The sequence below is a fragment of the Poecilia mexicana genome, unplaced genomic scaffold (assembly GCF_051168715.1).
Source record: "Poecilia mexicana isolate PSO_F unplaced genomic scaffold, ASM5116871v1 scaffold_2, whole genome shotgun sequence".
NCBI classification, from domain to species: Eukaryota; Metazoa; Chordata; class Actinopteri; order Cyprinodontiformes; family Poeciliidae; genus Poecilia; species Poecilia mexicana.
Window position 1 is genome coordinate 9,144,924 of NW_028263371.1, and position 24,998 is coordinate 9,169,921.

Genomic DNA, 24,998 nt, shown 5'->3' on the forward strand with positions numbered 1-24,998 from the left:
ACTATGTTCATAACTATGGTGCAGTTTATCACTTGACACAAAAAATGACGAGAGATGTCGTTATTTGGAGATTTAAGGTCATAATTGTGGAATTTAAAATGGTTATTTAGACTTTCTAAGTGACAATCTCATTTTAACTATTAACTGATTATTGCGACATTGAGAGCTACAATTAGAACAAAATCTCTCAACAGATGCTGAATTACACAATTATGACCTTGACGGTCAAAGTTGTGTTTGAATTTCATCCTGATATTCAAATTAGTGAGTTTTGATCTCAGAATCAAAATCACTGTTTGATTCCATGAATATTAATTTGCCCGTCAAAATAACGTTTTACAATCAAAATTTACTTTCAAACTCATGTTTCTCAACATTGTGATTGAAAGTCAAAATTACTGTTTTTCATAGATATGACTTAATATCGTGTTTTTCTAGTTAAAAATGACTAACAGGGAGGCTGTAATTTACCTGAAAGAGAATTTGTCTAATAATAACAAAGGGTCGCACAGTTTTGATGTTCGCTTATTTATGTATCTGTAGGCGAGTGTTTTGTGGAGAGAAAGTAGGTTTTTGCAGCAGAGTGAATAATCTCGCGAGTATGCACGATCTTCACCAACAGCCATTTCGCATTACGTTTCCCGTGGAGCACCGCCGCTGTCAAAACACTTCGCCATTTCAGGGTTAGGAGGGGGAATTAGGTCAGTCCAGCGGAGGTGGCTGTTTCTTATTTTCTGTCGTCAGTGTGCTCGGTAATTGGGTTCCGATGCGAGTTATCTGGCTGTTGCGGCTGAGTTTTTCCTTCGTGGGCCCGGGTTGAAGAGTGAAGTCAACTTTCGGATTTTCCTTCGTCCAGCTACTGAGCTAGCGGTGTGTGTAAACAACAAGGTAGGATGATGCTCGGCTGAGCTGGAGCTTAACGAGTAAATATCTCCTTATCGACAAAAGTGTTATTCGCGACGCGTACAGTGCGTTACAGGAAGGTGCGTGTAGCTATCTTTTAGTGAAAAACTGTTGGAGTGAATTTAAAACAAGCTAATGTAAAGTTAGCTAACAGTTACATTCATTGACGCTGTTGCGAGTTACAGGAAAACGCTTTAGACAATTTTACATGACAAGTTTTGTCTTCGTGTGATACAAATTCAAACCTAAAGCTAGCGTTTTTCATGTGTTATCTGCAGTGTCATATTTATAATCTTTGTCACGTTTCTCACGTTTTCTGCCGAAAACGTGACGTCACATTGTCATGGTCACGTTGTGGCAGTCAGAAAAATGCTAGCATCTTCCCTCTGTTTATCATTGGGGCATGCCATTAGCATCACATAGGGAAGAGCCTTCACGTAATACATGGCAGGCACCTATTGTTCTACACCTAATAGAACGTTTCTTTATTTATTTTTATTCCGTCACCGTTAATGCGGCTCGTACCGCTTTTTTTCACCCCCACAAAAGTGGTATCAAAACGTGCGGCTCGATCTCGAGAAGGGAGCTAGTACTTTTACTGGGATTCGGAGTTACCATGGCGACGTAATTTGCGAAAAATGAGGCCCAAAAATCCCATTAAAGTCAATGGAGCGAGGAATAAAAACCTTAAGAAACACTATTTTTGAGGAATTTCTGTGTCGTCATAAATTGACGTAGAAATGCCATTCAAATTTCAGTTTGTAGATACGTCCGTGATCTCTTCTAAAGTGAAAACGGTACGTCAATACCAATTACGGTTTGTCCACAACTTGTCTCCAAGCGACCCAAAGTTTTCGATTTTTCATAAAATTAGAGTGTAACTGAAACCAACTGCCGCTCTGCTAGAGTGAGAAAAACCCCAAAATAACTTTTAAATCGCCGCCACGCCTACAGGTATCGCTCTATCTGTATCAAAGTCAGTCATGACATTGATACGCATGGCTGCTCCTGTAAAATGTTTTCGATATTTCCCTAGGGCTTACTTTTTTCTTTCAAGGGGCTTTAGAGCAAAGTCATGGGACAGGGTAATCTGGCGCTCTCATCAAGTGTTTTCCATACATTTCTGAAAAATTTCAGAGCTCAGCGCACACCATTTTTCTCTCATCGCTGTTATTACTGTGAGTGAGGTAGAGATGTGAATCGTGGGACTATCGGAGAAGACAAATAGCCCCTCTCATATGCTTCAAACGGTTTTCGAATACGTATCACGCTTCCTGAACGGGAAGGAGTTGTTGGCTGGATCAAACCGATGGAATTATGTCTCCCCCTGTGTGTCTCTCTCACAGCTGACAGTTGGCAGAGAGGATTAATTACCATAGCAACAGAACACAGGCCACAGCTGCTGATTTGGACTACAAACACATGGCCATCTCTGTAGTTCCAACTATGGCGAACACCCAGTTAAAATGGTTTTTGGATCGGCCTTACGGATCCTGAACGGGAAGCAGTTGTTCGGACTGCTTTTTTCATCAAAATTGACTGGGTGTCTCATAAAGATAGAAATCCTTCTCCACCTCTTCTGTCTCACACACACACATGACAGTTAGCAGAGGCTTAATCACTATAGCAACAGAATACAGAGAAAGGCAGAGCTGCTGGTTTGGACTACAAAAACTCGGTCTCTGTAGTTCTAAACATGGCGGAACACTTTAATACAGAGGGCAGAGCAGAATGTCAGAACATGGTGGAACACTCAATTATTACAGGGGAGGGCTGAACTGGCATTTAGAAGTACTTGCTGTTTTAGACATTATACAGCTGGATTAACCAAACCACTGTTACACATTGGATTAGTGTGGCCATTTAAAATGAAGCTTACTGAAAATTTTAAAATTTGACAATTTTTACATCAGGTAATTGCTCTTTTGGGCTTTATGTGACTGGTTTAAACAAACCACTAATGCAAATGCAGCAAGGCACTGCATTAGCATTAGCCTTTTCCCTAAAGTTAGCTATTAGCTAATTTTCTTGCTTATTAGCGATGTTTAGTATACTGAATGGAGCAAGTAAAATTAAAACATGGTTGTGTTGCTCCACATGCTACTGCCAGCATTTAAGCTAACTTTAGCATTTTGGCTAATTTTAGCTGATGCATTGATTTTAACATAATGAATGGTATAAGTACAGCTTAGTAAACATGCTTCTGCCTCTCCACAGGTTGACTACAATTTAGCTAAGCTTAGCATTGATGATTATTTTTAGCATCAGAATGCTGGTTTCCAACCGATGGGCACACTTTGGCATGTCCCGGTTAAATTTCTTCAGGAATTTTCTAGTTCGGTTTTATTATGTTCCGGAGAATGTTAATCTACAAACCGGTAACCGATTTTAGCTGAGTTAAATTGCTCTAATCGATATGTGTCGAAAATGTAAACAAAGTTTGATTTATTGCTGCCGAATACAAAATTAGAAAGGAGCCAAAGAAAACATGTGACTTTTTAAACTAACACAAAATCTATTCTCAGCAGATGATTTGATGACTGGTTGAGGGCGTTACAGCTTAATATTAAAGGATCATCCACCAAACTCTTAGACTAATAAAGAAAAGAAAAACAATCCTGTTCCAAAACTGATGACTCATGAAATTTATTGCAAACGCAAATAAAACAGTGGTTTAGTCATTATAAGGACACTGGTATTAGGTTGGTGCTTTACACGTATGAAGCCTGAGAAAGAAAAAAGCTTAATAAGTTGACTTGAAAAGAATATAATAAAAAGTTTAAGGGAATCTATATTGAAAAACGGCAAATTTTCAGTGACAGTAAAACTCAAATTTGTTGTGAGGATAACTTAGTTTCTTAGAGCCAGAAAAAAATCTTTAAAAAAAAAATTAAGAGAACTCTAATGACCCAGTAATATTGTTTTATTACTGGGTCATTACTTATTACTTTATTACTTATTGTCAGCATCCAGAAATGTCAAACATCTACCATTAAGCAAATAACCTCCTGCCGCTTATATATATTTATATTTATTTTTTTTCTGAGAGAAAATTTCAGAGCTTATACAGTGGACTTAAACGGCACATGTTCATGTTTCAGGATGAAACGGATCAAAGGAGGAGAGGAAGCAAGCAGCGGTGAAAGCCCGCCAGAGGCCTGCAAAAAGCTCCGTACGGAGACGAGCGAGGAGTCGGAGGCCGTGGCAGCCGGTGAGTCTCCGCTGTGCGACTGGTCGCTGCTGCCTCAGGAAATCCTGCTGCACATCTTCCAGTACCTCCCGCTGCTGGACCGGGCCTACGCCTCGCAGGTGTGCCGCGGCTGGAACGAAGCCTTCCACATGCCCGAGCTGTGGAGATGCTTCGAGTTCGAGCTCAATCAGCCAGCGAGCTCGTACCTGAAAGCCACGCACCCGGACCTCATCAAGCAGATCATCAAGAGGCACTCCAACCACCTCCAGTACGTCAGCTTCAAGGTAAAAATCCAATCCCGGCTCAGGCCCTCTGGTTTTATTGCTCCTGCTAAATGTTGACGTAAAAAAAAAAAGTAGTTTTTGTCCTCCCGTAATGATAGCCAGTCTTTGTTTGTTCTCATCAGGTGGACAGTAGCACAGAGTCTGCAGAGGCAGCATGTGACATTCTGTCACAGCTGGTGAATTGCTCCCTGAAGACCTTGGGGCTCATCTCTACTGCCAGGCCCAGTTTCATGGAGGTTCCAAAGGTACAATCAACACTTAACAAGAATTTCCTTTCCCCGTATTAGCCAAGGAAAAGATTAAGCTTTCGGCCAATTTATCTTGAACCTTTGACCCATTTAATTCTCTTACTCACTTGCTGACGAGATAGTGTTTTCAGTCTTCCCACCCACAGATAAGATTAGAAAGTAGCGTCTGTGTCACACATAAACAAGGTCAGCATTTTGTTATTTGGCCTCAAAAACATTTAGTGGTTTACTTAGTTCTCCTCTGTGCAGAGTGATCTCTTTCTGAACCCTCGAACAATCCCTTAATGCTGACTGAATGGACACAAAGAAATTCACATTTTTTTTATTTATTTTTTTTTATTTTTAAATAAAATATGAACTTCACCCTTTTGTAAGGTCTAAGTCAATGTTAAATTAGATTTTTTTTATTTGAGTCATTGTCTTCTATACATTTTTAACTTGGAGTTTTGTTTTTCTTTTTGATTTTGTTTGTTATTGTTTTTTAATGTTACCTTTTGATTAATCTGTTTTCTACTTTTTGACACAGCTTTGTCATTGACCTGTTTTTTTTTTTTCTGTGCTGCACTGGAATTGATCTGTAAAACTTTTACTGATGTTGGCTGTGAAACACTTTCACCGGCACAGTCGTGTTTCTAAAGACGGATTGTGTCACTTTTTCCTGTCGTCACGAGTAGCTATTAACGTTCACGCTGTAATCGGTGCTCTTTGCATAGCGTATGAAAACGAATCCAGCTGCTTCAGCAGTAATGGAGCCTCATCGGTGTTACTTCTTTAGAGCTGAATTATTGAAATCTGTGAAGTTAAGAAAAAGCTTACTACATTAAGTTTGAGGGAAAAATCCAGAGGACTGACCGCGTTTTTACTTCCTCAGTCTCACTTCATCTCGGCGCTGACGGTGTTGTTCGTCAACTCCAAGTCGCTGTCGTCGCTGAAGATCGACGACACGCCGGTGGACGATCCGTCGCTGAAGGTGTTGGTGGCCAACAACAGTGACACGCTGAAGCTGCTGAAGATGAGCAGCTGCCCCCATGTGTCACCTGCAGGTACTTTCTCATTATATTGTTGTTTTTTTATGTTCACATCACAGCCACTAACTTCCAGGTATTTTATTGGGATTATATACGAGAGAAAAGCACAAAGTAGTGTAGTGTAGAGTTGAAACGTGTTAAGGAAATGATTAGAGTTTTCTGATTTTGTTTTACAAATAAAAATCTGAAAATTAGAGCTTTCTTTCTGGTTCCTTTATCTAGTGCAGCCAGTTTCCTCTCGAGTCACCTGGTTAGTAAACAGAGACTACCGTCGTATAATTTATTCCCATCGTAAATACGGCTGGAATGCGAAGGGCCTCAAAGAAACTGTGAGTAAACTTTATAGAGGACTGGCACGCCTGTTAGTCACACATTCCACAAATCTGGCCTTTATTAAAAAAAGTGGCATTGCAAGAAGAAAGCCATAATAAGTCCAGTTAGCAAACAGGTAGGTCAGGGACTTGGCAAACATGTGGAAACGGAAACACAGTTAAACTTTATTTGCCAGTTTTCTTTGCTGAAATTAAACCCAACACTGAAAATCCTCCCAGAAACATCCTCCCCGTGGTGAATCACGGCGTTGGCTTCGTTATGCTTTCATGATGGTCTTTCTACAGTTGGGAAAAGGGATGGTGCTAATTATAGGGCAGCAGTGGGTGGAGGCAAATCTTCCGTCCGGACAACAACCCAAAACGCAGAGAGCTCCAGTGCAAGGGCTTTGGATCAAAGCGTAGTTATGAGTTAGAGCGGTCCAGTCAAAGTCCAGACCGAAGACCTACTGATAAGTCTGCAGGGAGTCTTTGAATGTTTGATGTTAACAGAAAGTCTTGAGCCACTCTGACAGAGCTGGAGCTGTTTTACAACCAAAAAATGGGTAAAAATCTTATTTCAAAAAAGTATTGAATTAATGATATTGAAACAAATGATATTTGTATTTGTGAAAAAAACAACAACATAAAATTAGTCTGAAGCATAAAATCCCAATAAAAAAAAAAAAAAAAAAACATTGAAGTTTGCGGTTGTAACGTGACAGAAACATTTAAATGTACCCGACCTTTGAAGCTTTGAGTAAGCGGCGTTCTAATGATTTTGGCTCGTTTCGTATTTTGTATGTGGGTGTTCATTGTTCCCAACAATTTAACTTCAAATCAGGCCTTAAACGTCCATCGGCCATATTTGTCGTTTTTATTCACAGTGCTGCTTTTCATTTGGTGTTTTTGAAGCTGCACTTTTCTTCTCTTAATGCGACTTCATACTGTGTGGCGGTAATTATGAAGGGACCCGTTCTGTGGTTTCTTGCTGTGACATACATTTTCCTGGAAGGGTTTTCGATGCTCTGTTGATTCAACCCACAGCTTTCCTGCCGAACACAGTGAGCCGTTTTGTTCTCGACGCGAAATTAAAAACCGGGCCAGAACAATCGGCGGGATTAAAAATAAAAGAATCCCCCGTCTGTGCTTGCAGGGATCCTGTGTGTGGCGGACCAGTGTCACGGACTGAGAGAGCTGGCGCTCAACTACCACCTCCTCAGCGACGAGCTCCTGCTGGCGCTCTCTTCGGAGAAGCACGTCCACCTGGAGCACCTGCGCATCGACGTGGTGAGCGAGAACCCGGGCCAGCACTTCCACACCATCAAGAAGAGCAGCTGGGACGCCATGGTGCGCCATTCGCCCAAGTTCAACCTGGTCATGTACTTCTTCCTCTACGAGGACGAGTTCGGCCCCTTCTTCAACGACGAGATCCCCGTCACGCACCTCTACTTCGGCCGCTCTGTCAGCAAGGAGGTCCTGGGCCGTGTGGGCCTCCACTGCCCCCGCCTGGTGGAGCTGGTCGTGTGCGCCAACGGGCTGCGGCCGCTCGACGAGGAGCTGATCCGCATCGCCAAGCACTGCACGCAGCTGTCCGCCATCGGCCTGGGGGAGTGTGAGGTGTCCTGCAGCGCGTTCGTGGAGTTTGTGAAAATGTGCGGCAGGAGGCTGTCCCAGCTGTCCATCATGGAGGAGGTGCTGATCCCGGATCACAAGTACTCCCTGGACGAGATTCACTGGGAGGTGTCCAAACATCTGGGCCGGGTCTGGTTCCCGGACATGATGCCGACTTGGTAGGGGGGCCGCTTTGACCTGAAAAGCCGCTCCGCTGTAGTGAACTGCCAGGTGCCAACTTGACGAGCAAAACTTCTCTGAGCGTCTGGAGTAAAAAAAAAAACAAACAAAAAAAAAAAAAAAAACGGGGATGTCATGTGATTCCGTCTGAGAGCCTGAAATCAACTCTGGAGTGAAACTCAGAGCGGCTGGAAGAGCAGCGACAACAAGCCGAGTTAAATGGACTAGGGCTGAAACGATTAATCATGATTAATCGTTTATTGAAATAATTGTCCTCTGATATAGTGATCGATTAACTGTAGTACACAGGTTCTGAAAAAGGCCAACCTATTCAGAGTGGTTAATTAAGCCAAATATTTTGCATTTAAAATAAAAAAAATAATAATAATTCTGTAGATATGTTTTAGCCAAAACTCCTCAAGTGGTATAGTTTTAGCTTCACTCAGTTCAGATTTACAAAAGGAATGCTACGGTATCGTATTTTAGGCAATAAAATGTTTATTTTCTTAATTAAAAATGAATTTAATTATTTGTCTATTTGTATCTTATAATGTATTTCTAATATTTTATATATATAAAAAAAACACATTAGGGGTTAAATGATAAATCAGCAGCATGTGCGTATTTTTTATCCGATTAATCGATTACAAAATCAGTCGTTAGCTGCAGCCCTGATGTGGACATTTTTCCACTTTGTAGATCAGGAAAGATGTCAGTCCGTGTGCGTCTGCAAGCACAGGCTCAGGTGTGTTTTAACACGTCAAACGTTTTTGCAGGAAATCCGGTTAGTTGCATCGCTGCATGTCGTTACACTACCACTCGGCCTACATACTACGCTCTGTTTAGACGCCCTGCACTCTGAAAACAAAACAGCATTTGAGGTTTCTGAATTACTGGAAATGCAAAGAAAGCAACAGATGGGGATTTTTGTTCTTTCAGACGATGCCGAAGGAGTTTTTTTTAACTCTTTTAACAGAAACGGGGAGCTTTTTTTTTTTCTTTTTTTTTTTTTGCACTTCATGAATCACAAAATGTCTCTTTGCAGATGTCCGACGTTGGCAGAATGCAACGTGTAAATAACGGTAGATATTTGTGATGTGAAGGTGTACAGTGTTCAGTAATGTACCTGAATTGTATTTCTTTTTGTGCATCACACACTTTGTATATTTGAGACACTATTTTTTTTCTTGCGTTGGTGAAAGAAGGTTTTTTTTTTTGTACAGTGAGAGATTTTTTTTTTTTTCTACGCACCTTACATGGAAACCAAATGACAGCTGGGCCGAACCGAGTCTTCGCGGCCAAATAATGCATTTTTGTATCGAACCGAAGCTCTGATCAATCAGCACCCAGAGACAGCATAATAAAATAATAAGGCTATAACGAAAGAAGAGAAGCAATCAATTTACAGTGCCTTGCGAAAGAAGCGCGTACCCCTTGAGCTTTTCCACATTTTGTCACATTAAGTTTTGTTGAGACAGAACAACACAAAGTAACGTTTAAATTCGCAGGTTAAAATATACAAGCTTCTTTGTTTTAAAACTCTGAAATCTGAACAGTGTGGCGCGCATTTGTATCCCGCCTCCCTGAGTCGATATTTAAAAACCGCACCTGCATTGCACAAAGGTGGATTCTGCTTAATAATCAGGCGACGTGTAAAGGTTATTGGTTTTATTTAGGGGCGTTGGAGTAACGGTAGAAGCAGACGCCACACATCTCGGATTTTTATTTGCAAAAGATGATGCTTACAGTCTTGACAGTGTGAAAAGGCCGAAGTTGTACGAATGCTTTTACAAGCCACCGCATTGTGTAAGTCCCGATTGCGTCCAGAAGTGTCGGTGCACGTCGGTGTGCCTCCGCTCTTTCCGCTCAGTTTGCTTTGGAATCAGCAATATAATAGTCTGCAGCTGTTGGCGCTAAATGCACATTGGGAACGCAGAGCTCAACCCTTTTTTCTTTTTTTGTCTCAGGTTTCAGTTTTTATCTTCTGCAATTTGCCCGGTAAAGCTCTACATCCTGTCAGTCTTGTATACCAGTCACCCTCCTATTACTAATGTTTTCTTTTAATAGCATCAAACAGGAGCAGCAGAATTATTCTTTGCAAATACGTCTGCTGCCGTCTCACGCGTTCATCCTCTACAGTCAGAAGAGACGTGGCAAGTCAGATGAGTGAAACGTATTTTTTTTTTCCTTTAAGAAGGAAGTCAAATTCACTTGTATATAAAACGCTGTGTGTTTGATTATTTTGAATAGAAATGTAACCATTTCTTTATTTCACCCTGTCGGGGTTCAACGTTTGCTCAACCAGCAGCTCTTTGTCTTTTGTAATACCGCAGTCCGAATTAAGCTGAAGTAGTTGCCTTTTTTTTTTTTTTTTTTTTCGGATGCTAGACCCTCGAGAAGTTACGCTTTGTTGTTAATTATTACGCTGAACTTAATTTGTGAGTTGGTATTGAATGCAGATCAGCAACAAGATCATTGTTTATGTTTAGTATTTCTGGTCGTTGTCATCGTGGTATTGTTGCAGACAGGTGGTCCTCAAGTTCACGATGACTGTTTTTACAATACTTAAGTCTTTAAAAAAATGTAAGGAATTGAGTGATGGTCTCTCCCTTCTGCTGTGGTCACTTGATCTTGTTAATATGATTTTTTTTTTTTTTAAACAAAACAAAAAAAAAGGAAATCCACTATATTGCCAAAAGTATTTGTTTACTCCTCCAAACTCGGCACCCGTTTATTTTTGCACCAGATTCATAAACCACTGGATGAGTGGTGATATTTGGCGCGGAACAGACAAAATCCCGATTTCAGCCTGATTGGATGCCTCAGTGAAAATTGAGTCAAATTTACACGTCCAACATCAGTGTCTGACTTCACAAATGTGCTTCTGGAAGAGTGTTAGAGCCTCTATAGGATTTCTCTTCTTCTTGACCTGGAAAGCGTTCCTAGAAGAGTTGAAGCTGTTGCTTTCAAAAGTCGTCTTGCATCATATTAAACCCTGAGAATTTGATCTTGTGTGAGTGAGGGGACACAAACGAATGCTTTTGGCAACACGTAGACTAAAATGGAGACATTTCAAGTCATTATTAGACTCTTTTGGTATCAAGTCTCACCGAACTGGGTAGCTGTGCCGTCTGTGTTCATGTCATCGATACGGTAACATATCACCTGATTATTTTTTTGGATTTAGTGCTGTGATTTCGCTTCAGTTAAAGAAACCAGCGCATTCGATTTTTACCGTCGCCTTCATCTGAATATTCAGCTGAACGGGTGACTCTTTTTGAGGGAAAATTATTTATCTTGCATTTTTAAGTACCGACTGTCAGAAAATGTTTTGATCTCTGTTTTGTTTAGAGAATACTCTAAAGTTTAGGAAAACTAAACTGTTGTTAATGCTGTTTTTTTATGTTTATTATTATTAATATTGCTGCAAGTGATTATGGAAAAAAAACCCACAACTTTGCTTTACTGGTCACTTGTCTTTAATTTAAAGGTATTATTTGGGACTTGTGATCTTCAGAAATAAACAGTTGTGAATGTACTTGTTGCACCTTGTATCTGTTCACCTGCTTCACTGCTGCACCAAACAAACCTTACAAAAATATTTAGACATTTCCAACAGTGACTTTAACCAAAGACAAAATACTAATCACTTGTGAATTTATTATGCATACACTAAAATATTTTATTTTGTCATTTTACCATATGTCAGAATAATTTATTTCCATTTCATGTTATGGATTGATGCAAAATCAAATCATAGGTGTGAATTGGGCAAAAATAGCAGACCGCCCATCTGATGACCTCAGCCGATATGGACTTCCTCTTTTGCTGTTGCACAGCGTCGCATTGCATAGCCAAAAGGGCCGCTGGACAAAGAGTGCAAGTTGTCAGCCACAGTTGTAAACATTTTTTTTATGAATCAGTTTAAAAAGTCAATAAGGCATCTTTTCACAGACTGTAGAAAAAAAAAGTCTTTGTACTCAGTGTGCTGATAGTGTGATGAAATAAATCTTCAGAGACCAACTGTGGTCTCCAAAGGAAATGATTCAGCTAAGCAATAATTTTAAAGCAGAAGCCACAACAGGCAGGATTGAAAGACTTCCGTTATGCCGTTACGTCAAGTTAACTCACTGACTCAATCTAATGCCCTCCACCATCACTGTCATCCCTAGAAAATATGTGCAACACACCCAAAACCCTAGTGAGTAGAATGAAGCCACAGAAAAAGAAAAAGTTCAACCTTTAATTTTGGTTCATTTACATCAAAGACGAAAGTTAGTTAAATATCCGAACATCTGAATGATATTTATTGGTATTAGATCAATGCTTAACTGCAGTCCCTGTAGAAAATGTTCCTCTTTCTCATTTTGAGACACAACGCAGAGGGAAAAGGAGCTTCTGAGTCGTTTCATATTTTGTATCTGAATTATAAATTAAAACTTTCTAGACAATTTGATCAACATAAAAAGTTATTTAGAAAAACAAATATGTGAAAGTGTTATGGATGCCGATAGCAATGATGCTATTTGCAAAAGATACTTGCAAATGTTGGTTGGAATAAATCTTTGAAGTAGATTTCTTTTAACGACTTCACATTTTTTTATCAGGTATGCCTGGTACATCAGATGTAAATCAGGTCATTTTCATTTAAATCAGATCTTTTAACATTTTTTTTTTATCTGTCTGCTATATTTATCTCCATAAATACAGCAGACCAGTTAGATCAGGTTTTGTTTAAACAATGTCTCCACCTAGTGGTCAGATAAGGATCATCCACCCACAACAAACATTTTAAAAGGTGAAATCAGACCAGTGTGCTTCCTGCAGAGAAGGGAAATTGTTAATGTGTTAAAACAAAACAACCAACTCAGCATGAAGGTTAGCAAGTGCTGGCAGGACTAGTCATGAATTTTAAACTTAAAAAACCAGAAATAAAAACAATTTCATGTGTACAGGCTGGTTGTTAAGGCAACGGCACCTCTTCATACGTAATCTGCACGTATGGATGTTTCATTGGCAGGTGCCAGTACTCAAAGTTGTAGTACAGGTAGAAGCTCTTGTCCAGCACAACCTCCTTGTAAGCCTCCAGCAGGCTGAAAGCGAGGTCGAAGATTGACTGATGCGGCCTGAACGTGTGGTAGAACTGGCGGATGTCCATCGCGAGGTTTTTCAGCGCCGGCTGCCCGAATATGGCGCTGTCGTTGCCCAGGTAGCTGGGCTCTCCGCTGTACAGATAGATCTTGGTGTAGTTGGTCTGCGAGCGGCTGGACAGCTTGGCTCCCAGCTCGGTCAGCTTCCTGTACGTGCGATGGACGAACTGGGAGCAGTCGTACGACTCGAACCACACCGTTGCGTTCGGACCGGGGTCGGAGCGAACGGTCCACGTCTCGTAGTAGATCCCGGTCTCGTTGTCGTCCTGCACCCACCGGGCCATCGCGTTGAACTGACTCCCTGCAGGACAAAAAGTAGGTTTTAGGTGCTGATAATAGCACTTACCTGTACACTCTATTATGTTCATCGACATTACAGCGATGTGAAAGACTGCGTAACGCTGTAGAGATTTCTTCTGCTTTTACGTTTTTTTTACTGTAGATTATCAACCAAATTTTAATATCAGACAAAGATAACTTGAGTAAATGCAAAACTCTGTTCTCAGAAAAGGCGTTTAAAATCTACATGTGAATATATACATGCCCCACATAAATTAATTTTTGGTGATTTACCACATTTTCTATTCAACTCTTCTAACACGAAGTAGACTAACGGGTGTCAAACAGCAGTGTATCATACCCTGATCTAAAAGGAATTTGAAAACAAATCATAAACAAAGTCATTGACATCTCTGATTTCTAAGCATTTGGTGCTAAAGTGAAACATTAACCACCAATATAACACAGGTTTGCTCAAGTTTTATTTGATACGACATAAAATTTGATACTCGTTTGACACGTTTACGATCGATCGAAAAGCAAAACCAGAGATCTGTCTGTAACCTATTTGTTTTTTTCTAAGAACTGCATTTATTCCTGGGCGATGGGAGGTGCAGCTGCAGCCTCGGGACAGTCACAAACGCAGATTGCCAACAGGTGTTTCCACTAACAAAGTCGGAAAATATCACCTGTTACTTCTCCTATTTTCTCCAGGGTCCCGTTCTGCGACCAGTGCAGGTCATCGATGCCTTCGAAGAAGCAGGCAGCTCCCTGGTTGCACCAGAAGGGGGCGAACATCTCCGGCCGGAGGTGAGGGAACGTGCAGTTGCCCAGCTGGAAAAGCTCGTACCACTCCATGGTGTAGTTGGCTCCGGTCTCCAGGCTGCTGAAGCCGATGGCATCGTGCATGATGTGCTGCAAGACAAAAAACATGGGAACTCTGGCTTGAGAAGACAAGGGGGGGGGGGGAACTGTGCAGCTGCATTTCTATTAATACTGTCAAACACAGCTGCACCTCAGCTTCCACAATGCTGCTATTTCGGATTATTTCGAAAGCACGTGAGTGAAATACAGAGTTCTTTCGTACCAATTCAGACGTTACATCAACTGAAGCTGCAGAGAGAAATATCTGAAATAGAAACATCAAAAAGACTGATGTACTTACAAACTTCCCCAGTACATCTCCGTATTTGAACTCCCACACAGGCGTCTGCAGCCGGTAGACAGAGACGACGTCGCTGTCTCGTATGGAGGGAAAGCGTCCGTCGCGGTCTCCGGTGGGGCAGAACGGGTAGAGAGCTTCGCAGTACGAGTCCGCAGGGGGTCGCTGGTCAAAGCGCCTGATGAGAACAGAAGGAATGAGGGACGGGGAGTCAAAATCACGTCACTTTGGAACCATTCAACAGCGACCTAAATAAAGCTGATACCAAAAGGTACCAAAAATAATAAGCAAACTTCAAATGAAATGACATTTTTTTACACACTTTCAGGGGCCAACAATGTCACAATATTAGACCTGCTTCTGTAATTTATCTCGAAATTTATAAATAAAAAAAAGTCAGCTCTAAATTAACAATTCAAATTTTTTGCTTGCTTGTTGTGCTTTGACACAATAAGACCACAAAATTACATTTGTAGAATTGGTATTTTTGTGTGATAAACCAAAACAAAGTGGAATAAAGAGGAAAAATATACAAATATTTCAGCTTCTTAAACTATTAAAAATCTTTCACTTTGTGAAACCTCCTTTCATTAAAGTCTTTTTGGGTTATGTCTCTAAAAGGTTTGCACATCTAGAGATGAAAGTTTTTGCTAATTCTCTTTTGGAAATTAACCCAAGTTCTCTCAAACTGGATGGAGAACATGCATTTTTAAGTTGTACGTAGGTGCGGACTTTGACTAGGTCATAATAGCACATGACCTAAACCTTCCCACTATGCTCTAGGTGTCTGTTTAGTGTTGCCGTCCTGGGAAATGACCTCTGCTCCAATTGTGTATTGGGGAGTAAACTTTTTTTTTTAACTGTACGACACTAAATATTACTGATGCAAAAGTTTTCTGATTTTATTTGCTGAAAATTATACACTTTAATCTATTAATGGCAATTCAAGCAGACATTAGTTTCACTCAAGTTCTTTAGATGATTAAAATCAATGTGGATGAACTAAAAGAAAGCTTTCACCAAAAGTTACATTTGTGACACAGCCCAGCTTCGGCAGTTTTGGCGCAGCTACATCAAATTTAAGCGAATGCAACATAAAGTCGCACTTCTCTAATCAGTCATATGATGAGCTGACTGCATACCTATAGGGAACAGGCCACTGCTGTCTTCCGTCAGCCCGCAACTGAGCAACAACATGAAGGGAAAGGAGCAGCTTCAAGCACACGCAGACCTCCCAGCGGGACATGTCGCAGCCGGATAGATAAACCTAAAATAAGGGGAAAGTTACGGCGATTGTTTTCACATGATTCTTCCTCTCTAAGCTGACTTCCTTCTTCGCGGAGTCACGTGGGTTTGTTGATGCGACGTAATCGCACGACGTCACTAAAACCGGAAAAGAAAATAAACTTCATTGATTATTTAGGATTTCCTAAAGTAGCTGTACAGTACGGAGCCGTCCAGGGGACATGGGGATTTTTTTTTCTTTTGCGTTCTCTCGCAATAATCTACTGATCAGTTCATGCGGCATAACTGATACTGTAAGCCTTTCTTACGGTGGCCGCCGTACTCTCTGCTTTAATACAAGCTTATAAGGGTTTTCCATGGACTATTGAGTTATTATCGCCGGGTAATAAGTCATCTGATTGTGTCTCTATTGTGTTCGTAGTCTGAATGGTTTAAAGGGATGCTTTCAGTGCCTTTCCATCTTAGCCTTAACAGACATAAACATGCAGCAAATAAATCGATTTTCAATCAGTTTTTTGCACCAAAGCGCAAAAGTTTTGCGAGGGAACGCAAAAGAAAAAAAAAAATCCCAAATCCCCTGGAGGGCTGATTTAAAGATTGAAGCTTTAGAAGTAAAAACCAAACGGAAAAAAAACTATACTTTTTTTTTTCCTGCAGGGAATAAAAAAAATTTCTGGTGGAGGTTTTAGTTTGAAATTGCACAATACCAAAACGTAATTAATGCTAGTTTATTTTAATATTTTAATTATATGTCAAGCTTAACTTTTTTTAAGCTTAATTCAAAATTCACTGCACAATTCAACTGTATTTTATTACACATTATATTTAAATTCAGTGTCTTTTCCAAATTAATAAAGTAGGAATATAACTTATTTTAGTGCTTGCTTATAATTTTTTTTTTTTTTGAAAATTGTGTTTAGATAAAGCAAGAAACATTATGCTTTTTTGATATTTTCTCAAACGTACCGTGGTGACGCTCCTGTTCAAACACACGAGGGCGCTAATGAGCTAACGTGCCCGAACACTTGTAATCCACAGAAGAGGAAGCAGTGTTAGAAAGGGGCCGTCCGACATGCTGCTCAGCCTTTTCCAGCACAGTAGTCGCAGCTTGCTGACTCTCAGGACGGTCCAGACTCTGAATAAAAGCTTTTATTCCTCCCAGATGGCTAAACGCGTCGCTGTGGTGCTGGCGGGCTGCGGGGTTTATGATGGAAGTGAAATCCATGAGGCCTCGGCCGTTCTGGTCCATCTGAGCAGAGGAGGTGCCACTGTAAGTCTGCTTTATTTGCAGGATCTGATCTTTGTGTGGTTTGAGGAGTGAAGTTGGCGAAAATATGAATTAGTCACTCTGCCACATATTGAAGTCAATCAGAAGGATTCATTATGTCAGAATTACACACAGTGCTGATGTGATCTGCGTGAAAATGACCTGACCTCTATAACCTGTTCAGCAATACTGAGTGACATTAGGGCAGCAGGGCCGAGCGCAAATCGTGACACCGCACCTACTACTGGCACTTCCGGTGGCAGGTGTGACACCTGCCACAAGTGCCACTGCGTTCGGGACTAGCTGCCAGTGCTGCCCATAGGGTGTGCTCGTCCCTCCAGTCCACTAAAAACTGGTTTTCTATTGGATTAAATAATCAAATATTAATCATCTGGAATAACCTCAAATATAACAGTGAAGTCCAGTTTAAATGTCCTCTACCGTTTCTAATAAAGAGTGTTCAGGCAGAATTATGCCTGAAGCTAGGTTTTACTGAAACTTGATGCAAAGTTTATATTCAAATATTAGTGTTTGTTATTGTAGCTTTAAATATGCATTCATATTTTTTTTATCCTGCATAGACTGGAGAAAATAAACCCATTTTAAAACTTAATTTTACTGTGTAATTATTCCATCTGGGAAAAAGAATGGTTCAAATCCATATTTAAAAGCCCAAAACCATTGATTGCATATTGTTGGCTTTCCTCTTTCTTCTGGGTGTTCCAGTCAGCGCAGATGTTTAAATGCTGCATTCAGTGGCTGCTGGGACGTTAAAAATATCAGTCTTTAAAACAAGAAAATTTGAAAAGCTCCTCAAGAAGTCTGATATCCTTTATTCTTTTAAAATCGTAGTTTTACTCGTATAGTTTTCAGTTTGCAACGCTGGTTGTGTTCTGTTGATAAAAATGGCTTCCTCTCTGTTTTTCCTCGCTTCCAGGTGCAAATGTTTGCTCCCAACGTCGACCAGATGCACGTGGTCAATCACCTGAAAGGTGAACCTTCCGAGGAGAAGAGAAACGTTCTGGTGGAGAGCGCACGACTCGCCCGTGGGAACATCCAGGATCTGTCTAAGCTCAGTGCCAAAGACCATGATGCCATCATAATCCCAGGTTTATCCACCGCTGCTGCGGTCTCTTTGATTGCAGTTCCCTCCCGACAGATGTTACAGTGGGCGGTGGAAGTGAAAGCTGTGTTGTAACTCCCTGTTTTTCTTTTTGTCGTTTCTCAGGTGGTTTTGGGGCGGCAAAGAACCTGTGTACGTGGGCAGTGCAGGGGAAGGACTGCTCCGTCAACGACGAGGTGAAGGCCGTTTTGCAGGCGTTCCACAGTGAAGGCAAACCCATTGGCCTCTGCTGCATCTCGCCCGTCCTGGCAGCCAAGGTGCTTCCGGGCTGCGAGGTCACCGTCGGCATCGAGAAGGACAGCAAGTGAGTCTTGAACGCTCCAGACCGGGTGGGAATTAGCGGAATGAAGCAAATGCCTTTCCTTAATCCCTAATGAAACTGCAGGTTTGCTAAAAAAAAAATTCTCTCTTTTCTCATAACTACATATGAAAGAGAAATTGAGCAGTTCTTCTAACCCCAAGTTCCTCTGCACGTTCACAACAGTGTGCCCGCACGACCATTAGAGTTTTGGCAGGATGCCGATTTTTCACGTTAACGAGGAAGGAAGCATTTTCAGGGAACCTGCAAATGCTGCAGGGTTGGTTTTGCAATGTCAGACAAACGATCATTTACAGTAATCAAGTTGTACTCATGGATTTCATGACCGACGCCGTTTCATAGCAGTTTTCACCTCTGACTGTGTGACAATGAAACTCAAGCTTTCAAGACTTTTAGAAGTGATCAGAACATCTGAGGTGAAGGTGGAGTTGAGATAGAAAATATTGCTGATGAAAGAAGAGACTAGAGGACCAAGAGGTTCCATTATGGAAGATCTTGTGGGTTGTTTTCTGCAGCATAAATTCATTTTTTTCCTTCACTGAGCTAAAGGAGAAACTTTATCCATCCGACATTTTCTGCAGACTTGAGTGGTTAATCTCAGGCTTACAAGGTTCTGCCGTTCTAGTCCAAATGTAAGGATGGTTGTAATGACCAATCACTTTCACAGCTTTTTATGTTAAAGCACTTAGAACTTATAGAAATTAAAAAAAATTCTGGTATTTAGCTAAAAAAAAAGGAAAAAGTTTGGTCTGACGATTAAACCGTCGCTTCATGCAGCAAGTAACTTTTTTTTTTTTTCCTGCTCAGGTATCCAGACACGGCGGGAACGGCCGACGCTATCAACCAGCTGGGCTGCAAGCACGTCAGCAAGGGCGTCGGCGAGAGCCACGTGGACGAGAAGAACAAGCTGGTCACCACCTGCGCCTTCATGTGCGACGCTCCTATCCACGAGATCTTTGACGGGATCGGCTCCATGGTGCAGGGCGTCTTGAAGATGGCCTGATTCGGCAGAAGAACCCAGAAACGAATGTCGGAGTGTAGATTTGCCAAGTTATTTTTATAGACAGCTGCTGAGTTAACAAGGAGATTTAAACTTGATTAAAAACAGATACTCTTGAAATGTTAGCTTTTTGGGGATAGTTCTGACATGTGCATCATGTTTGAAATTTTTGGTTCACCGAAAAAAAAAGATTTATTTCATTGTATTCAAACACTGTCATTGTTGATTAAATTTCTGAGGATCAATAAAGAAAACTTGCTTTGCAGTTCAATTTATTTCACCCAAATCACTCCGGCATCAGAAAATAAATATTTACATTTTACATTTTCTTACAAGATTATGGAATACATTATTTTAAAGAGACAGTGTTATGTTTTCTAGGCCATTTTATGGTACAATCAAGTAACTCATAGCTTCACCTAAACAATTATGTATATATAAAGCATGACTTAAAAGAAATTAGACTTTGCAATTTAGCGCCTTGAAATCGAGCCTCCGTCTCTTTAAGAAGCTCCTGCTCTTTCCAGCACATTTAGCATCATCACAACATTCCTCTGTTCATGTTTTTACCAGCATCTCATCATATAGCTAGTAACTCCTTTTATTAGCTCAGTAGACGCTCAGTTCAGGTGTTTGCTAATTGCTGCTGTCTAGTCTGAAGGAGCTGAGTTGGTCAGGGTGAAAAAAGGCAGCGATTGTTTAGACCACAGGGATTCCTCAATCATTCATGAAAAAAATCAAAGCAACACTTCAGGTATGCTTTTGAAGAGGGAATAACGCTACAACATGACGTTGAGTATATTTTGCACAACACTGTCCCTTTAAATTACTCAGATCATTCTTGTGCTGTACACCTGCTCGAGTGTGTTGCTGGTCATTCTCAGATACGAGCCCAAGACCGAGCACTCCGGCACCTTCTCAATGTTCCCAATCACATCAATCACTCCCTCCACTCCCTCCGTGCACAATACCGACGAAGCGTTAACTATAAACTTCTCCACCAGGTCCTCCTGACTCAGCGGCTTCCTCCAGTGGCCGTAAAAGGTATTGCATCTGGCTGTGCAGCTTTCTCCCTGAGCCGTCTCTATCTGGACCTCGCAGTACATCTTGTCGAAGCTGGGATGGTTGTCCCCCGGCGTCTTCACCTCAACCTTAGAAAGGAGCTCCTTCAGAGCGGGGCGGTTAATTTGAGCCGGGTCGAAGGAAGCCACCGTCACCTTGCCGTCCAGCAGGGCCGAGCAGGCGTTGAACTGGAAGGAGTGCCTGGCCTGATGCTCCGTGGTGGGAAAGGGGCAGTTAATGTACTTGGATGGAGGCACTCTCAGGGTGACCCTTTGGATCTGGCTGAGGTCAAAGTTCCAGGCCGCCTCTTGGAGCTTCCCAAGGGCCGCTTGAGCTGCGTCCACCAGCCAGTGCATGGCCAGGTGAGCAGGGATGCGCTTGAATGCCACATCCTGATCTTCCAGGATCCACCTGAAGGCACCAGAGGCACAATCTGGCATCGTGGAAGGGCTGTAGTCCTTGTAGTAAACTCCCAAACCGACGTCCATGTCCAACATAGAGGGGTTTCCCTCCAGTCCCATCTGCGCCAGCCGGGCAGCTTCTAAGCCTCTCCGAGCTGCGTTCCCTATGTGGAAGGGCTTGGTTTGAGTGGCGGCATTGGCCAAAGGTGCCCCGGCAGAGGAGGCTGCGATGGCCAGTGCGTGACTGCACTGAGAAGGAGACAGGCCGAGGAGTTTGGCGGAGGCTGCGGCGCTCCCCATCACTCCAACTATGCTGGGAGGGTGGAACCTGAGGATTCGCAACAAAGGGCCAAGTTAGAATGTTTGTGGACAATAAAACAATTTCCTGTGCTCGTAAACCGTAGAAACTTCATGAGAAGCTTATACATCAAATACAGTTAAATGCAAAAGTATTAAAAACCTTTAAACTTTTCATATTTTGTCAAGTTACAACCATAATACGATGCATTTTACCGGTATGGGCTAACACAAAGCGGTAGAAACATGCAGTTGTACCACATCAGCATGTCAAACCAAAGCTGAAACACCAGACAAGAAGATTGTTGAAATAGTAAACAGACAATAGGTTTCATAAGAAAGCAGCAGGAAATTGTTTGCATCTCGCCACAAACCACACAGGGTATCTAGCAATTGTGTGGTAAAAAGGTCTTCGGGTCAGAAGAGATGCTTTTCTTTATCAGGAACATGAAAAACACCGGCAAACACTGAGAAAAAAAGTTGCAAAACACTCCAGACTAGGGCAAAGGTTCATCTCCCAGCAGAATAACAACCTGAGACTCACAACCAGAGCATTTTAGATTAAAGCACACTGATCTCTCTCTCTCTCTCTCTCTCTCTCTCTCTCTCTCTCTCTCTCTCTCTCTCTCTAAATGGCCACACCTAAAACCAAATTAGGAAACTTGAAAATGGATGTTCTCCATTTCTTCACCCAATCTGACTTAAGTTGAGCCATTTTGTCTCTTAAAAGAAGAGACAAAAAACTTGAATCTGTCTAAAGAAGGACCTTTCTTTGCTATGGTCCCTCAAAACACATTAGCCTCTGACCAGGGGCCTCCTTTTAAAATCCACAGACAATGCTACAAAATATATTAAAGAAACATCAACTTTTAAAATGTTTTATTTTCTGCTTAAATACAGACTCATACCATCTGATTGTAGATGGTCATGAGTACTTTACTGTGGTGGAAAATTTTGTTACCAGAAAATATCTAACTGTATTTCTAGATGATATAATATTTCATTACAGTCTCCCCTTTAGATTATAAGAAAATCTGTAATATGTTATACTAATCGCATCAAATTTTATTTTATTTCCACAGTTTATTTCTTATGGTTATTTGCAGCATAACCAGTTTCTCTGGCCTTTTTTCTTGTCACAAACTTTTCCATTTGTTGCTTGCTACGCCAGCTTGAGGAGCAAAGCAGCTTGGTTAATTTGACTGACACCTAATCAGAAAATGAGTGTCAGAAATCACATTTAAATCAATTATTTTAACTTACTTTTTAATTATTGAAAAACAAAACTGAAATTATGACGAAAACATCAGTTAAAATAGTTGTTAGATTAAATTATTATTATTAATATTATTGCATCCCCCCAATCTTTCCTCCAACTTTCATGAGGCCACCCAGCGCCCCCTGGCGGCCCCTTCGTATAAAAACACTGGTCTAAAGTACATATTCAGGAAGGCTGAATAAAAACACTGCACTTCAGATTTTATTTGTACAAAAAAAAAAAAACATATCATCTTCCTTCCACTTTACATTAAAAGTTATGGCTTCAACATGACAAAATCGGAAAAAAATTGAATTGTTTCAAAAACATGCAGTTTTGTAATCCCTGGTGAACAAAACTATAATGTAATAATAAAAAAAACTTCCTGCACTATTGATACACTTTCTATGACTCAGTTTTTTTTTTTTATAACTGGTGTACAAGCCTTTTAAGGCTCACATGTCTTCAGGGATTCATCCACTTACAACTGTGTGAGAATAATCTGAAAGTAATCTTAATGGTTTCAGATAATGCCAAACGTTTCCCACCTTTCGGGGATATTGTAAGCCTCCCTGGAGAATCTCATCAGCCTGCCTTGCACCTCGATGCCAACGTTGAACGCCAGCAGCAAGTCCAGACCAGAAGGCCGGCTGGGCAGCGTCTCGGCCAGGGCCAGCAGAGCCGGCAGAACGGCTCCAGAAGGATGAGTCGCTGGATGCCAAGTGTCATCAAAGTCCATGGAGTGAACCTTGACTCACAGGGGTCACCAAAGGTCAAAAGAGAGACAAATCGTACGACGCACAAAATTTTGCACGAGTAGTTCGCAACTTTAATATGTTTTGTTGAGATTTTACCAGCACAATAATACAAACCAGTTGCAAAAGCTGTGATTGGAACGTGATAAAATGTGGAGTGTTCACTTTCTATTGTGGTGCATTTCTGCGTCGAAACTTACTGCGATGCCGTTGACGAGCGCGGCATAACAAGGAGGCAGCGTTCTGTCTGATCTTCCCCAAATGCTGCTTCTGTGCTCAGATGTGAACATCTGCAATCAGACCAATGGATGAAAAGTGATCTTTAGTGAGCAGCGGCGCTCGCTTTCAGATTTTACTCAGAATCTCAGCATTAAGAGGTCAAGTGAGGAAGAGCAGGACTTAGGTAAATGTAGCTCACGTTAGGAAAACGGATGATTTGACTCGTCTCGGCTTACCTGGCTGTACTTAAGAACCTTGTTGAAGACAGCTGTCCGGGTTCCCAACAGCCCAACACCCAGGGTGTCCAGCATCATCCTTTTGCTCCTGTTAATCACACCATCTGTCAGCTGAGAGGCACCCAGGGCATGGATAGCAGCTCCGAAGCTCTCAGTAACACCCTGGAGAAGTAAAAACAAACGAACAAAAAAAAAACACAGCTGCTTGAGAACAAACAAGCTTAATAAATACAGCAAAACACATAAAAAGCTGAGAAAGTATTGCAGAGAAAATGCTGAGAAAATGCAAATCCGGAGTGTAAGAAATCTGCGATACCTTCCTCAGCATTGTTCGTACTCAACCAGGCGCTGAAGTGACAGAACATGTGGGAGTCCTCGTCTTTTATAGTTAGCTCGCCTGCGTGAGGGCCGGTTGGCCAAATTTCCAAAGTGGCTTCAATCCACCCTTGATGAGAAGTGTGTACTTTCACAATGACTGAATGTTTCCTTATCCTTGATTCTGTTGACTGTTTTGGGAAATGTGCTGCTAGTTGTTTTACTTTTACTTTTTACTTTTGTAAAGTACTTTTACTTTACAAAGTAAAGTTTACTTTTGTAAACTTTACTTTTGTTTTAGTGTCAACATCATCTTCTTAAATGACATGTTCAATTCTGGATATAATAATATAACACTTGGAGACAAGTTGTGTGGGCAGAGGAATCTAAAACTGGCCATGATCGTTACATTTAGAAGAAAAAAGGGGAAACTTGCAAGACTGAGGACATCATCTGCTACAGTCATGTACGAGGGTGGCAGCATCATGTTGTGGGGGTGTTTGCTGAAGAAGAGACAACTTGGACTTCACACTTTAGAGGGCATGACAAGGAAAGAACATAATGAGGAAATATTGAAATAATAGGTGAAATATCAGCCAGGAAGTTAAAACTTGGGGGGGAAGTCTTCCAAATGGACGGCGACACTAATTGAACAACCAAATTAGTTGCATAATGACTCAAGGACAACAAGGTCATCACAAAGCCCTCATCTCAGTCATATGGAGAGTTTGTGGGAATATCTGAAAGTACGTATTTGAGCAAAGCAGCGTACAAATCTGACTCAGTCACACCAGTTCTGACGGAAGGAAAAGGTCAAAACTCCCAACAAACTGTTGTGAAATGGAGTCTTGACAAAAGTTCAATCTGGAAGGCTCTCTAGCCTCACGTGCCTCATCAATCAGCGCCTCCCTCTCTTCACCCTGGACCTATCAGCGTTGGGTCAAGCCTCGCTTCAGCCAATCATCATTCGAGCTCCAGTAGGAAAGGACTTCCTGGCCACGGCCTCCTCCGCTTTGCCAGCTGCGATCAACCCACCTTTGTCCCATCTCCACCTTCTGCTCCTGGCTCACATCCTTCTTCGACCGCCGCCACCAGTACAGGCCCCGGGGGGATTACATTCCCATGCAGCATCAGGAATGTTCATCGAGCTTATCG

The 24,998-nt window shown here is 41.5% G+C and overlaps 4 protein-coding genes across 4 annotated transcripts; 2 read left to right on the forward strand and 2 right to left on the reverse strand.

Annotated features, from left to right (window-relative positions):
* The first annotated feature begins 630 nt into the window (after nucleotides 1-630).
* Nucleotides 631-11,293, forward strand: fbxl3a (F-box and leucine-rich repeat protein 3a). Its single transcript, XM_015003624.2, has 5 exons — nucleotides 631-888; nucleotides 4,005-4,377; nucleotides 4,500-4,622; nucleotides 5,497-5,668; nucleotides 7,118-11,293. Exons 2-5 carry the CDS (start codon nucleotides 4,006-4,008, stop codon nucleotides 7,756-7,758), a joined length of 1,308 nt encoding a protein of 435 aa, XP_014859110.2. The 5' UTR covers nucleotides 631-888; nucleotide 4,005; the 3' UTR covers nucleotides 7,759-11,293.
* A 691-nt stretch (nucleotides 11,294-11,984) lies between these two features.
* cln5 (CLN5 lysosomal BMP synthase) lies at nucleotides 11,985-15,677 on the reverse strand. Its single transcript, XM_015003635.2, has 4 exons — nucleotides 15,489-15,677; nucleotides 14,350-14,524; nucleotides 13,874-14,099; nucleotides 11,985-13,206 (listed from the first exon to the last, which is right to left on the reverse strand). The coding sequence occupies exons 1-4, from the start codon at nucleotides 15,590-15,592 to the stop codon at nucleotides 12,719-12,721; spliced, it is 993 nt and encodes a 330-aa protein (XP_014859121.1). The 5' UTR covers nucleotides 15,593-15,677; the 3' UTR covers nucleotides 11,985-12,718.
* Nucleotides 15,678-16,630: 953 nt separating this feature from the next.
* Nucleotides 16,631-19,554, forward strand: LOC106927822 (glutamine amidotransferase-like class 1 domain-containing protein 3, mitochondrial). Its single transcript, XM_015003650.2, has 4 exons — nucleotides 16,631-16,861; nucleotides 17,796-17,967; nucleotides 18,087-18,285; nucleotides 19,108-19,554. Exons 1-4 carry the CDS (start codon nucleotides 16,664-16,666, stop codon nucleotides 19,301-19,303), a joined length of 765 nt encoding a protein of 254 aa, XP_014859136.2. The 5' UTR covers nucleotides 16,631-16,663; the 3' UTR covers nucleotides 19,304-19,554.
* Nucleotides 19,555-19,559: 5 nt separating this feature from the next.
* On the reverse strand, nucleotides 19,560-23,966 carry acod1 (aconitate decarboxylase 1). Its single transcript, XM_015003611.2, has 5 exons — nucleotides 23,845-23,966; nucleotides 23,529-23,690; nucleotides 23,274-23,363; nucleotides 22,867-23,066; nucleotides 19,560-21,091 (listed from the first exon to the last, which is right to left on the reverse strand). Exons 1-5 carry the CDS (start codon nucleotides 23,854-23,856, stop codon nucleotides 20,131-20,133), a joined length of 1,425 nt encoding a protein of 474 aa, XP_014859097.1. The 5' UTR covers nucleotides 23,857-23,966; the 3' UTR covers nucleotides 19,560-20,130.
* Between the last annotated feature and the right edge of the window lie 1,032 nt (nucleotides 23,967-24,998).

Bases quoted from the DNA above. Each gene is read 5' to 3' on its own strand.
- fbxl3a (XM_015003624.2), top strand. From the start codon at position 4,006: ATGAAACGGATCAAAGGAGGAGAGGAAGCAAGCAGCGGTGAAAGCCCG. The intron at 4,378-4,499 runs GTAAAAATCCAA...TGTTCTCATCAG, and splicing joins TCCAGTACGTCAGCTTCAAG to GTGGACAGTAGCACAGAGTC. The intron at 5,669-7,117 runs GTACTTTCTCAT...CTGTGCTTGCAG, and splicing joins CCCCCATGTGTCACCTGCAG to GGATCCTGTGTGTGGCGGAC.
- cln5 (XM_015003635.2), bottom strand. From the start codon at position 15,592: ATGTCCCGCTGGGAGGTCTGCGTGTGCTTGAAGCTGCTCCTTTCCCTT. The intron at 14,525-15,488 runs GTATGCAGTCAG...TGTTCTCATCAG, and splicing joins CAGTGGCCTGTTCCCTATAG to GCGCTTTGACCAGCGACCCC. The intron at 14,100-14,349 runs GTAAGTACATCA...TTTGTCTTGCAG, and splicing joins GAGATGTACTGGGGAAGTTT to CACATCATGCACGATGCCAT.
- LOC106927822 (XM_015003650.2), top strand. From the start codon at position 16,664: ATGCTGCTCAGCCTTTTCCAGCACAGTAGTCGCAGCTTGCTGACTCTC. The intron at 16,862-17,795 runs GTAAGTCTGCTT...CCTCGCTTCCAG, and splicing joins TGAGCAGAGGAGGTGCCACT to GTGCAAATGTTTGCTCCCAA. The intron at 17,968-18,086 runs GTTTATCCACCG...GTCGTTTCTCAG, and splicing joins TGATGCCATCATAATCCCAG to GTGGTTTTGGGGCGGCAAAG.
- acod1 (XM_015003611.2), bottom strand. The intron at 23,067-23,273 runs GTAAGTTTCGAC...CTGTGAGTCAAG, and splicing joins CGCTCGTCAACGGCATCGCA to GTTCACTCCATGGACTTTGA. The intron at 21,092-22,866 runs GTGGGAAACGTT...GCGAATCCTCAG, and splicing joins GCTTACAATATCCCCGAAAG to GTTCCACCCTCCCAGCATAG.